General features: G+C 42.8%; 1 protein-coding gene across 4 annotated transcripts in view; it reads right to left on the minus strand.

Moving 5' to 3' along the window:
- The window catches only part of ABTB2 (ankyrin repeat and BTB domain containing 2), a 159,448-nt gene that overhangs the window by 13,992 nt on the left and 131,236 nt on the right, over positions 1–14,220 (minus strand). For all 4 annotated transcript variants that reach the window (XM_057404529.1, XM_057404527.1, XM_057404525.1 and 1 more), the window contains 3 exons: positions 9,435–9,587; positions 3,916–4,081; positions 31–120 (listed from right to left, as the gene is read on the minus strand). In XM_057404529.1, the coding sequence (XP_057260512.1) occupies positions 31–120; positions 3,916–4,081; positions 9,435–9,587 (409 nt within the window). The remainder of the gene's footprint in view (positions 1–30; positions 121–3,915; positions 4,082–9,434; positions 9,588–14,220) is intronic.

Raw genomic sequence — 14,220 nt, forward strand, 5'->3', positions numbered from 1 at the left:
ATTATAGGCAGAGGGTCCTCGGTTACTCACTGGTATATCTAAATTGGCTCCAGCATCTATAAGCATTTGGACCATGGCTTCATCTCCAGCAGCGCAGGCGTACATTAGTGGGGTCATACCCTTCAGGAAGAAAGAAGAGGAAATAAAAGAGAAGTTATCTTCCTATACCTATGAACAGGGACACTGTCACAGACACAGTCAGGTTGGATCTTAAATGTACTGAAGAGCATGTGTGTGCATGTGCAGGTGTGCGTGTGTGTAGGGACAGCTTATGTGTATGCTCAAAGCATGCTGGCTTCTCTGCAGAATGGGCACAATGTACTAAGTGATGTGGACAAAAACATCAGGGGCCTGTGAGAATAGAAAAGGGATCACTGAAAATCCCAGCCCTGTTTTGTCCACAATTCTTGAGCTTTCTCATAGCTGCCAAAAGAGAAATATCATCTCTTAGATCATATGTAGCCAGATGAACCAAGAGCAGAAAACAACAAAAATACACAGGATTAATTTATTTGGCAACTTATCCCCATTGCTAAAACCCTATTTGCCACAATTTTTCAGCATTTCAATCCCATAAATCTCTCCCTCTCTACTTAACCATCAAACCACGACAGCTCAGAAACGAGTTACGAGAGAAATGAGCCTTACTTAAGGAGTTCATTCCAGAAGTAACCAAGGACAGAAAGGAAATAGCCCAGTAAAATCCATTCGTGCTCCCATCCTACAGCTTCTTCCCCCCTTAATTATTGTAAGCATGTCAATTTTTCACAGACAGCATCTCTGATCCTCACTGTGCAATAACAGCTTCATCTTCAGAGAGGAAAATGTAAAATGAAATTGCATATCACACAGAGGAGTCTGATCATGTATCTGCAAAGGTGTCTTTTCCAAACAGCCACAATTCCAAGATTCCAGCAATTGAGGCAGTTAGTCACACACACTGCCAAGATGGGGTGCAGGGGGAGATGGGTTTGGCTTTTGTGGGGCTTTGGAGGATTCACGCTCATTACAGACAAGTAAACTTCACTGAGAATTTAACTCAGATCTGCAGGCACAAGCCTGTATTTACTGCCCCAGTCAGGGTTCTAAAACTAGAGGTCTATATAGATTTACTCCTTTCCTTTTCCTTTCCTTTCCCCTTTTCTTTATCTCCTTTTTAATTTTTAGTATCAGTTGTGCATTCCCTGCTGGTTCCTCAGTATGGAAAGAGAAGAAACCGTTTTCCTGAACACCTCAAACCCTGTGAAACCAGGGTGCTGCCTGGTCCCCAGAAGTGAATACAGGGTCCTGCTCCAAACTCTGAATATATGAATCTGAATATATGTTCTGAACATACGTTCTCTTCCTCTAAAAACACACATGTTCTCTTCCTCTAAAAACTCTCCATACACATACATGTAGAAGTGGATCTGAACACCCACCTCATGGTGAGTATGGACACGCTCACAGTATGAAGGTGGTCAAATCTGAACCTGGATGTAAAGCCTACAGGTTAAATTAGTTCAATGGTTCTGTCTGTTGTAGGATTTGCAACCACAGCTGTCAGGTGGGAGATGATCATACCAGCCTGCAATGCCTTGGAGATGCCTGATGACTGAGCAGTTTGTCAAGAGACTCATGACCAAAAGAAATACAGACATATCAACTGAGCTTACCAAGTGCCAGCATTAAACATTCTATCCTATGAGAGGACAGAGACCTGCTTTCTGTTGCCAAGCCTAAGTCAGTTTTCCCAACTTTGGACATCTGGCTTTGGCTTATTCCTTTATAGGAAGAGCAAAGCAAGCTAACTGCAAAGTTCAGATTTGAATCATGTAGTGACAGAACAAGGGGTAATGGGTTAAAACTTAAAACAGCGGAACTTTAGATTGGATATAAAGAAGAAATCCTTTACTGTAAGGGTGGTGAGGTACTGGAATGGGTTGCCCGGGATGTTGTGAATGCTCCATCCCTTGTGGTGTTCAAGGCCAGGTTGGACAGACCCTTGGGTGACATGGTTTAGTGTGAGGTGTCCCTACCCATGGCAGGGAGGTTGGAGCTGGATGATCTTAAGGTCCTTTCCAACCCTAACTATTCAATAATTCTATGATCACAGAATCATCGAATAGTTTGGGTTGGAAGGGACCTTAAAGATCACCTAGTTGCAATCCCCCTGCCATGGGCAGGGACACCTTCTACTAGACCAGGAGGCTCAAATTTGGTTTTGTATTCCAGCCATAGCAGAGCTGACTGCTAGAGTTTGGATTTAACTCTGTCTGGGATTGGTAGTGCCAAGGAGGACACTTGCTTTGCTGCACAGATGGGTTGCTCCAGAATCACTGGAGAATTTCAGAGCAACAATATCTCCAGAGGAAGCCTGTCTTGCTCTCGCTGAGCAGTGCCAAAACACCGCTTTGAGACGTGGGAGCAGTGTTCTGCAGAGAACACGGAGCCACCAGCATGCTACGATCCTCCTGTTCACAGTAGGACTGGCTGGAGGATGACATCAATAGGATGACAATGAGACTATAAATAAATGACAGCAGAAACTTCTCTTTGCAATGAGTTGCCTACAGAATGCAGGGTCTTTTATATACAAAAGGCCAAACAGCTCCCCGTTGGCTGAAGAGAGGTAAGAAACATCCTGCAGTGAAGTGATGGTCTTGGCACCAGTGTCTTTGGTGTCAGGTCAGTAAGGCTCAAAATGCAAAACAAAATGCTTTAAGAGAACAAAAAGCCTCAGGGTGACAAAAACAGGAACTGCAAAAACTTATGAGGGGAAAAAAACATACAGGAAGTAAGTGGCAAACCTTCCAAATATAAATCTGCCACCTCTGTCATTTTAATAGTCATTATCAAAGGCACCTATGATGTGTCACCCCACTTCTGTGACTACAAAGCTTCTTATGCTGAACATGTAAATAAGGCAACTATATACCTTGATATAACTTGTGCAGTAGTTTCTGCTTCAGTGTGTGTGTGTGTAGTCACACTTTTAAACTGCAGGATTGTGGAAAGCACCATGGAAGATGTGCCAGCTTCAGAATTCAATCTGAAATGCTGCTGCAGTAAATGTTGTCTATGAGAAAACCTCTCTGCTTGAACATAAATCCTTCCTACTGCTAAATATCCTATTGTTTCTTAGACATGACAGCTCATTCCTATTGCTGTGACAGCTATAACGAGTGTTTATTTGGGGGAGGTTGGTTTTTTCCTTAAATTAAAAGCTAATGCCATGCATTGAATGATGCCCCAGAGAACACGCTCTGCTGTTACATGATGGGACTGACAGCACAAGCACAAGCAGCTAAAGACTCCCCAGACTACCAAATCCCTATGGTACAGTGTAGCTGAGCAGGAAATAGGAAAAAAATCAAATAACAGACACATCAGCATGATGGACTTTCAACAAAGCTACTACTGTCTGACACCAATGCCACTGGGGTTCTCAGTGCTGTTGCATGTTGGATTGTACTGACATGTTTAACTCACTTTGCACAGACAGCCTGAAAACCATCAGCCAGTAACACCTTTTGGTCGTTCATCACTGACCCAGAGTGGATTTGGGCTGTTGAACCAGAAGAGAGTGTCACTGGCAAACACCACTTTGTTTTGACATTAGCATTAAGACAACATCAGACTTTGCAGCCTGTGTATTAACCTGTCTTCTATCAGCGCCTGAGACACGTCATCCAAGGAACAGACCTGCATTCCAGCTGATAAAACAACTCCCTCTGGAATTTGATGGGTTTCTTGGGGCTGGTGTGAGGGTGGTGGGTGCAGTTTGGGGGTTATTTTATTGTTATTTTCAGACTAAAACACAAGCTAGAATTAGAAAAGCCTTGGAAAGGCAACTAACATGACCCTGTGTATTGATTTGCCACAAGGAAAGAAACATGCAGAGACTCTGTGCTCGTGTGTTGTTATATGTCATACCTGATCATCCATGGTGTTCACCCCATCAGGTCCCAGTGCATCGATGGCTTGGTTGATCAGATCTGTCCTTCCGCAGTTTAGCATTCGGAAACCCAGATCCTGCTGGAATTTTTCAGTAGCAGCCTTAGCATCCAGTCTTCGGAAGGAACTAAAGCAGCATTCAGGTCTGTGGAAGACAAAATCATTTCTGGATTTCTACTTTTATTTTTAGCCCCATCTCCTACAGAAATCAGGATTATGAATTTCCATGGCTTTACCTATTGCCTTCCCCACTGTGTCATCATTTCTGAGCAATCTGGCTAACTTCACACATTGGAGATGGAAGTTTTAGCTAGTTTAGAGACAGTAACTTCATGTAAGCACTGGAAAAAAATGTAACTAAAAGGGTGTCCAAGTAAAGAAGCCTCCTTGGTGCTTTTCTCCAAGGAAAGACAGGAAGAAGTTCTTATTCCTTGCCAAAAGTGGTATTTTCCACCCAGTCCCACACTACAAGGGTAGCTCTGGATCAAGGCACTGCTTCTGCTACATCTTATCCCAGAAAACAGGAATGGGGTGCTGGAATATGCCTGTAGCATACTAGGCACCAAGCATCCAGGCTTACTGCAGCAGCAAGGTTAATGTGATGGGACCAGAGTGACAGGAAAAAAAACCTGCAGCAACCAGGTTTCCTTAGTTCTGTTCTCTCAAAAAACCCACCAAAACCCCATTTGTTTTAAATAATGAGCTTTATATATTTGGGGCATTGTATTTGTATTTCCCTGCTTGTTATAGGCTAATCTATCAAACATATGCAAGAACACATTGTAAAGGAAGATAAAGAGGTGGAGAGAAAGCGTATCTACTAAAATACCAGTACAGTGCTAGGGTGAAACAGTGATGCTGTCTGCCTACCCGATTAGCTATTATTTTGCAATAAGAGACATTTCTGAAAGAAGGTATCAATCCATATTCTTTTCTGGAAAAAAATAACCAGAATAAAAAATATGATATCAAAATCAAATTTAGGTAGTGGAATATTCTCGACTCTTTTCCAATGCCTCAATAAAAGGAAGTGTCTTAACATTTCTATAAGGCTCTACTAAACCCTTATCCCTCAGATGACTATCAAAGGACCTTTATCTCATTTGGAAGGAGCCCAGGGATTACTGTAAGTCCTCTCCTTATCTGCTCAGAGTCTTCTGAATTCCAACCCTGCAAGTGTATCTCCTTCACTGAAGAAACATTGCTAAACTGGAGGTGTTTTCCTATCTCAGCTGGGCATTGATGTGGTCAGCCCTTTGATGTTATTTCAGGGTGAATGCCTTCTCTATTAGTTGTCTGGTTTTCAGTGTAGGCTCTTGGGCAAGCTCTCAGTGAGTGAGATACCAGCCTTCCAAGTTCCTTTGAAAACTGAGATGCTTTCAACAAGGCCAACCTCTTCTGGAAACTTTGTGCAGCCTGTCAGATAAGTATAACACTCATCGCTTCATGAAGAAGATTCAGGATGAATCTTATTCACATTTTAATTCAGCTGGTCATTTCTTTAATGCTTCTGAACTTGCACTGATGGTGGGTAACAAATGGTGAGCAGATGCTATGAACAACATGCTGAGTTAACAAAGATCCCTCCACAACTGGTGCCCGGTCACATTGGACAGGGGAAACCACTATCACACTGCAGCTGCTTTCAGAAAGGAACTACATGAGGGTACGGTTTGTGGAACTGTCAGCAGGGAAGCAAAGTGACAGTCCTGGAGTCATTGGCTCTTTGGAGATACATCTGCAAATTAAATGTGTCTTTGAGGCAGCTGAGTACAGAAGACAAGATCTCTGAAGCACCCAGATATGAGATTGGGGCACCTGAAGTACAGAGCACAGGACAGTAAGGTTAAAGGCTTAATGCCAGACAGATATAAATCCTAGAGCTAGGCTAGTAAATTAATAATCTTATTCTACTAAAGTAATTGGTACAGGATCATGATGCTGCAATATTATGTAGAATATGATGCAATGATTTTGTATATAAGAAGAAGAAGAATCCTAGGAAAAGAAGTGAAATAAAATGACTTCACTTGAAATCCAGTGAACCTCAGAAAATAAGTTTTGAAGGGATGTACCTGTCTTTGCACATTGTTTCTATTTTGCCAACAGGCATGATTCCACCCAGTGCTATTTACAGGCAGTGTTGGACCAAGGGTGGTGGGAGGACAATTCCCTCATGAGCTCTGCAGAGCAAACAGAACAAAAGAGCAGCATAGAGCTGTCAGAGAGACTGGTGAAAAGTTGGTGTAGTCCTTGGTGTAGAGCTGCCAGGAGGCCAGCTCAGGTAATGAATTTAAAGTTATAATTTGTGAGCTTCATTCCTAGGGAATCTGCAGGCTCAGCCCATGCAGAAGTCACTGTATACACTTGATGTTGTGCAGAGGTAGCTTGACAGGATGCTCCTCTATGATAGATGCACATCTTTTTCTTTTAAAGCGTGATGAAAGATAGAGCATCCTACAAGAGCAGGGGAGGGAGCTCACATACACGCAACTGCTGCGCTGCAGTTGTAACCACAACAGGTTTTCCATGTGTGAGTTGTTACCCTGTGGAGAAGAGAGGCAAACTCTTGCACGCTTCCTAGAGTAAAGCCTGTGCTCCTGCAGTTGTCCACCATGCAGCTCCCATATACACCCAGCTGTGCCCTGGGCATGAACTGAAGAGATGAAGGTGGTGGACAGGGACACATCTGTGAGGCAGAGCCCAGAGAGCAGGGAAAGGGATAGGGCTGAGGTCTTAGTTTAGGAAAGGATAGCTTGAAGAGGGAGCAGGAGCCTGATGTGCTCTTTGGGTTTCATAAGTAGTAACTACAACTATAACTACTGGTGGTGAGTGATTGAAATTTGGCCTGCAGTGAGGAAGTAATAATAAAAAACCCACTGCGTGATAACAACTTCTATTAAAATCCCAACATTTATATTTAAGTAGGTGGAAATGAAACACAGTTCTCTGCAACCTACCATCTCCTCACTTATAATTTAACTAGTTACAGGTGATATATACAGAAGATGTTTATAAACTGTCTGACAGGCATAAACAGAGAGCATCTTACTAGAAAGCTTCATCCACTAAGACACAAGCAGTTGTGGAAGACTATGTTGTCCAAGCAGTCTGTGTCACAGAATAGATACGAGAGGTCTGAATTTCAGGTTATGCTAGTTACACTTCGTTATTCTGCACAACTTCTCTTTCAGGGATTTCAACATACCCTACCTGATGCATCACCACTGCAAGAACTATCATTATGTGACTTTTAGTCTGTGCATCATGAGGAAAAACAACATGCAGTTTTCCTGGAGTCACACAGCAAGCCAGGGCTAAACATGGCTTCAGTGCCAAGATTTCCTTTTCCCCTGCATGTGCTGTAATGGTTGGCTTCAAAGGACTGCTTTAAAGGATCATATAATGGACACTGCTCTCATGTTTTTTTTTCTGTTAGATTAAATCTGTCATGCTCTTTCTCTCATACCACACATCAAGGAACATCCTTAGACCTCTGAAAATAAAACACAGCCTAGCTGGTTCCGAACAAAGACCTGGTCAAGCTTAACTTTGATCTTTGTCCTCTACTACGAAGACGATACGTGCTACTTTAAAGCAGAGGTTGTTTCACCTGCAGGGAATGCCCACTGCAAACATCCCTATGGAGGAACAGACTGTTGAGGTAAAAGGTGGGAAGGATCTTGGTTTTCTTACAGAATTGCCATTTTTTCTGTGACAACAAGAAACTGGATAGAAACCTATAACATATTCCTTCCCTGTGCTGCTAACCCATAAAAACCCAATGGAATTATGCCTGAATATCCCACATAGCTTGATATATTTTATACCTTTGTATCTGCTTTTCACTTTTATTTACTGCTGACATTATTTTGGACTTCCTGGGTTCCTCTTGAGAGCTGCATTTCATAGATTTGTCATTATGGCTTTAGATTTAAGCTACTGAGATGACCCCAATTTTCACAAAGGCTGTCTATAAATGTTTCCTTCTAGCTCACATCAGGAGCAAAATCAAACACCCAAATCCCTGCCCTCTTTTTTGTTTGTATTTTATGATCTATAAAAGTGCTTTGTATGTTAATGTGCACAGAAAAACAGTGCAGAGTGGGATGCCTTTGAAGTGAAAGGTTTGGATTAGTTTTGAAATCAAAAGCCTTTTTAAAGGAGAGACTGAAAGAGAACCCGTGAAGCTGAGTGATCAGGTTAGTCTTCTGCAGTGCTGTTCATCGAAGAACTTCAGAGGCTTTGGCAAGCATTAGGCACATCTGTAAAATTAGTTGAGCCCCTATAAAGTTGCCTACACTAGCACCTACCATCCACACGTAAGCCAGAGTAGCCTGTGCTTCAACTGACACAAAGCACACGTACACTGGCAGGGAAAAGGGAGAAGGAAAGTCTTCCAGGAATAAGTCCAAGTTCAGCTGCTCCCTTCCAGTCTGGAGCCAAAGAGTTTAAATAACTGCTGAGGATCACCTGCTTAACTTCACTTTTACAGGACTGGCAGCACTGTCAGTCTGTCAGGTACCACGTCTCAGGAGAAAGGCAGGAATTGAGAGCTGAGATAAAAGGTTCAGTCATGTAATTGCACCACCATACTCGCCAGCTAATTCAGCTCCACATCAGGTTTTGTGGGTAATAAGTACTAGCCTCCAACTCACAAAAAGGGAGACAGAGATGTAGAAAAAAGCGAGAGACTTTTTGGCTGCCAGAAGGCAAGTTGAAAAGCAACAAAACCAGATCCAGGACTCCTGATTGAAAGCCTCTTGTTGCTTTTGTTGTTCATGAAAAGTAATGCTAAAAGAATGGTGTATTTTTATCTTTTCAGGTGATCATTTCATCACTTAAGAGCATGATAAAAGTATTATTTATTCTTATTAAGTGTCCCACCCACTCATTTAACCCAAAGGTATAGAGGGGATAAAATTCATGCAAGAAACAAGAACTTACCTCATGCTGATGTTCAAGATGTAACCCTGATAATAAAACCAGTGCTAATGACAGCAACTACAAACCTGAATAATATACCTATGATGTGCTAATGAACCAAGCTAATTATAAATCCCTGTTCAATGTAGACATGAGGGGGAGATTTTAAAAGGTACTGATACTTTTCATCAAGGTATCTCATAAAGCAAATAATCATCTTGCAACTACATAGTCTAGTGTGAGGTGTCCTTGCTCATGGAAGGGGGCTCAAACTAGATAATCTTAAGGTCTTTTCCAACCCACATCATTCTATGATTCTATGAATTAAGACTGAGGCATAAAAGTCCAAATACTTGTATTTCAACCCTTCTCTGTCTCATTCTTTTGGCAAGACAAAAATCTTTCTACCCCAGCTGCAGTGTTTGGCTGAAGTTCCTTTATCTCTTGGAGGACTAAAAGGTGAAACATGTATTGCCTGTACAGTATTTTGAGATCTGGCTCCTGTGAAATATAGCAAGAAAAATTATATTGTAAGAAGTTATGATTACTTTAGCTGCTTATAAAGCACATACTTCAGCTGCCGGGGCTCACAGTCCAGTCCAGGTAAGAGCAGTCTGGCTGTCTGCCTGATATCATCACTGTCCACAGTTAAACTGCGCCGGTGCTCAGCGTAGGTGATGGCCACTCTCATCCACTCCATCAGCGGTGGCAGAAGCATGAAGGGTCTGTGCAAACAAGGAAAAAATCCAGTATAGTTAATATTGGCCTGGTATGTTGCACACTTAATCACTTCCTCAGCATGCTTGTGGGAGGCTGGCACAGCTAAAGCCCACCTGCAGGGGCAAACTCTGTCCACTCAGCAAGACTGGCAGGTCACAGCAGGTGTAAGGAACTGGAACTGCTCAGCCTTGGTTAGCTGAACTGCTTCTAACCCAAAATGGGGTCATGCCAGGACATGCTGGTTTCATGCAATACATGGGGGGAAACAGGGCTGCACTGAATATAAGGGACCTGCTTCTACTATTAGTAGCTATAGGTCAGGCCCTGCTAGCTCAAGTGGCCAATGCTTTGGTTTGGATACAGCTTATACAATAATTGTGCCTGTGGTTCTAAATATTCCATATGTACAGGCTGCTCCACTGCTTGTTTAGTTAACACTTGTTTGAAACTTCAGTTAAGCCAGGCTAATTCAGTGCTACCTCCATTGACCGTTATGTTACACTACCACTATTGGATGGCTTTTTACATCATACATTTCCTACATGCAGAGCTCAGGTCTCCATTTGTGACCCCCCCAGACTGCAGCAGAACTGGTGCAGCTGTGTTTTAATGTGAACTGTTTTGCTGGGAAGGAATGAGTAGAATTAAAGAGATATCAGCTAACACAGAGACACCGCTGCATAAGAATAAATGTACATTATTTAAATTGTAAGCTGTTTGTAGAAAAACAAGTTCCTAATTTGTACAGCATCCAGCAGAGTGAGGTTTTACTCAATAGGAAGTGTTGCAAGGCCATAAAGGAATATAAATAAGGTAATAATAATAGCTACAATACCCATTTGGGATACCTTATGAAGAGACCCCCTTACTCCTGCTGTAAGAATGAATGCAGCACCGAGATTAGACATGAAGATATGGGTAGCATAATACTCTCATACACAACACATCTCATCCATCCTCTCAATATACAGCCAGAGGGATGGATTATTTGCTTGATTTTTCTCCAAGGCTGCCTGTCACCCTGGTGGAAGGCTCAGAACTGTAGCTGTAATTGAAAATACCCTTCTCATTTCCAGTAATGAATTTATTAATGCTGAAAAAAAAATCCCTTTTCATTTAAGCATCCACAAGGAATAACTGAGGGGAAAAGGTACCAATTCCTTTCCAGAGTTCAGAGAAAGACACATACCAAAAACTATAAAATGATGTTGCTATTAATGAAAGCAGCTGCTCCCATGAAAGGCATTTTAAAAGCTGTGTGTGTATGTGCCTGTGTGCACACTGTTAAGAACCATTTATCAATAATGGGATTTGCAAGCTGAACTCTCCTTGTATGACTTTGAGCATCCTTCAGGGTGAAATAACTCCACTCTGTACAATATTTGCCATCTGTTTCCATTTTACCAGTTGCAAGGTGCACTCTAAAACAACACCATTATTGCTTTACACACACACACACACACACACACACACACTATTTGTCCCTCTGCTACTTCTTTTCCTATGAGTATAACAAAGCAGCAGCTACAAAATCAGAGATCTTTTTAAGCATCTGAGCCATCCTGAATTGCCAATTATAGAATCATAGAATGGTTAGAGCTGGAAGGGATCTTACAGAAAATGCAGTTCCAACCCCCTGCCACAGGCAGGGACACCTTCCATTAGACCAGGTTGCTCCAATCCCCATCTGATCTGGCCTTGAACACTGCCAGGGATGGGGCAGCCAGAGCTTCTATGGGTAACCTGTGTCAATGTCCCACCACCCTCACAGCAAAAGATTTCTTCCTAATGACAAATCCAAATCTCCCCTCTTTCAGTTTAAAACCATTCCCCCTTATCCTATCTCTACATGCCCTTGTAAAAAGTCCCTCTTGAAAATGACCCAGTAGTTTTGTCAATTGAAAGACTTTCTGAAAGTGCAGCTTGAATTCCCTGAACCATTTAGGCTTTCTACCTTGTCCTGGACACACGAGATGGGATGAATCATTCCAGAACAGCCAATTCCCTGAGGGGACAAGCAGCAATCATCAACAGGCATTTGGCAGATGCCTTGCAGCAGTCTGTTCCAGAGAACTTCAATCCTTATCTTGGCCTACAGAGGAGGCATTTACACCCTTTTAAACTCAGGTACTTAAGGGAGGAGCCTAAATTAGTTATCTCGATTTTCTATGTACTCAGCAGAGCCTCCAGTACAGATTTCAAAACTCCCTAGGTTTGGTGAGGACAGACAGGTAGAATTAAATAGTCATATGGGGTGAACAGCTCAGGAGAAATGGAAAAGCTCATCCTACAAGTGATTATATCTGACACCTTTTGTGGTAGATAAGCTATTTAGGCCATATCACAGCTTCCCTGACCACTTTCATGATGGGAACACTGTTGGCCACCGAACCATGTGGATCCAGTCAAACCTTAGTAACTGTTACACCCGGCACTGGGCAGCAAGAGACTGTGGTCAGCCAACAGCAAATACCATTGAGTCTGCACCAGAAATAACACCTAACATGGAGCAATTTCCATTCTGTAAAGAATTCACATGTGCCAGGGTTATAAATGGCTTCCATGCACAAGCAGACCTTGAATGTGGAAAACCTGGTTTGGGAGGAATGGGAAAGAGGAAGATTTGGTTTGTTTGTTCATCTTTTTTTAATCTCAACAGATTTTTCCAAAGGCTTTAAAACTCACAGCAAAACAGACTGCCCTGTTACCACCCTGTGCCCAAACGAGAGTAGGCTTTGGACTGCAAAAAGTAATGTCAGGGAAGATGTTTTCCTCTTACTGCTATCCTCATCCATCCAAACCCCACCACTCACATTGCTGCTCAAGTTGGATAAATCATTATTCAATCAGGAGTGACTATAAAGAGTTCAGTTTCTCCTTTTATCCAGCTATTTCCTTTCTTCATACTGTGGACTTGCTCGTGGGTACAACAGCTCTATCTTACTTTGCTCATGGACACCACATCAGATAAGCAGCATTCTCACATGAGAAGAGACATGCAGTTCAACTGAATGCAATGTCAACACTGGGTCACATTGCAGTAAGAAAATAAATGCAATTATTCCTTTTCTAGAAAGTAAAGACAATTGGCAGCCCTGTGGCCCTTAACCTGGCCAGTTCTCTGCCTCTAGGGAAAGACTGATCATTTCACAGTCTGAAACACACTGGAGGAGGGGAAAGGGAGAAATCTTCATGGGAAATTAACTGGGAGATGCTGCAAGCTAAAGAATTAATTTCTGTCTGCTCCATGTCCTATACTGGGCATTTTCCTCTGGACTTTCTGACATTTAAAAGCATTTGGCAGCTCATTAAATTCTGCACATAAAGCAATCCAGCCCTGGCAAACTGTCATACTGTAGCAGCTCATCAGGGACACAATACTGTCTGTATTGCCACCATTGCTTTGTTCAGTTCCTGGCAGTGACGTCGTCTTCAAGTGATGCCCCATGTAAACTGGGAGAGTACACACAGCAGTGGAAAGTAGAACAGATGCTGCTCCCCTACTACGACCTTGTAAAGAATCACAGCAATGTCTGATACCATCATGTGCTGTCAATATTTTATCCCTAGGTTCTGTGAAATTTTCTCCATTTACAATTTGACAGCTGCTCCATTCCCAAGGAGATCAGGCTGGAGCTGGGAACAGACTTTATTGTGAGCTTTTCCCCCTCATTTGAAGTAAAATACGTTGTTTTCCTTAGACATAATCAAGAAGGATGCCAGAGAATTTACAGTAAGTTGTAACTTTTTTCCTGCACAATGTACTACAGTCATTTGATTAGAACGGCCGAGGACATGACCAGCATGTGGAGATCATGTGTAGCAGTCCTTGAGGAGAAGCTATGGGATGTCAGCATTCACTCACGGGTGCAAGTTACTCTTGGGGACATTCTGAATTGGACACAAGAGGAAAATTTTTCACAATAAGAACAATCAGCCCTTGGAATTCCACTGGATTCCCCAACACTGGATAGTTCAAGATTCGGCTGGACAGGGTGCTGGTCCATCTTGTGTAGACCATGCTTTTGCCAAGAAAATGGACCACATGATCCTTGAGATTCAACCTGGAATTCTACGATCCATGATTCATGCATAATGAAGAAACTAGTTCCCAAAGCTGGCTCCTCTGAGGATCATAAAATCATAGAATAATTAGGGTTGGAAAGGACCTTAAGATCATCCAGTTCCAACCCCCCTGCCATGGGCAGGGACACCTCACACTAAACCATGGCACCCAAGGCTCTGTCCAACCTGGCCTTGAACACTGCCAGGGATGGAGCATTCACAACTTCCCTGGGCAACCCATTCCAGTGCCTCACCACCCTAACAGGAAAAAATTTCCTCCTTATATCAAGTCTAAACTTCCCCTGTTTAAATTTGAACCCGTTACCCCTTGTCCTATCACTACAGTCCCTAAAGAAGAGTCCCTCTCCAGCATCCCTACAGGCCCCCTTCAGATACTGTGCTGGTCACCACACAGCACCACACAGCTGCTGTGAGGTCTCCACGCAGCCTTCTCTTCTCCAGGCTCAACAGCCCCAACTTCATCAGCCTGTCTTCATACGGGAGGTGCTCCAGCCCCTGATCATCCTCGTGGCCCTTCTCTGGACTTGTTCCAACAGTTCCATGTCCTTTTTA

This window comes from Pezoporus wallicus, unplaced genomic scaffold (assembly GCF_028554395.1).
Source record: "Pezoporus wallicus isolate ANWC-B61680 ecotype Strahan unplaced genomic scaffold, APGP_CSIRO_Pwel_v1 contig_13201, whole genome shotgun sequence".
Lineage (NCBI taxonomy): Eukaryota > Metazoa > Chordata > Aves > Psittaciformes > Psittacidae > Pezoporus > Pezoporus wallicus.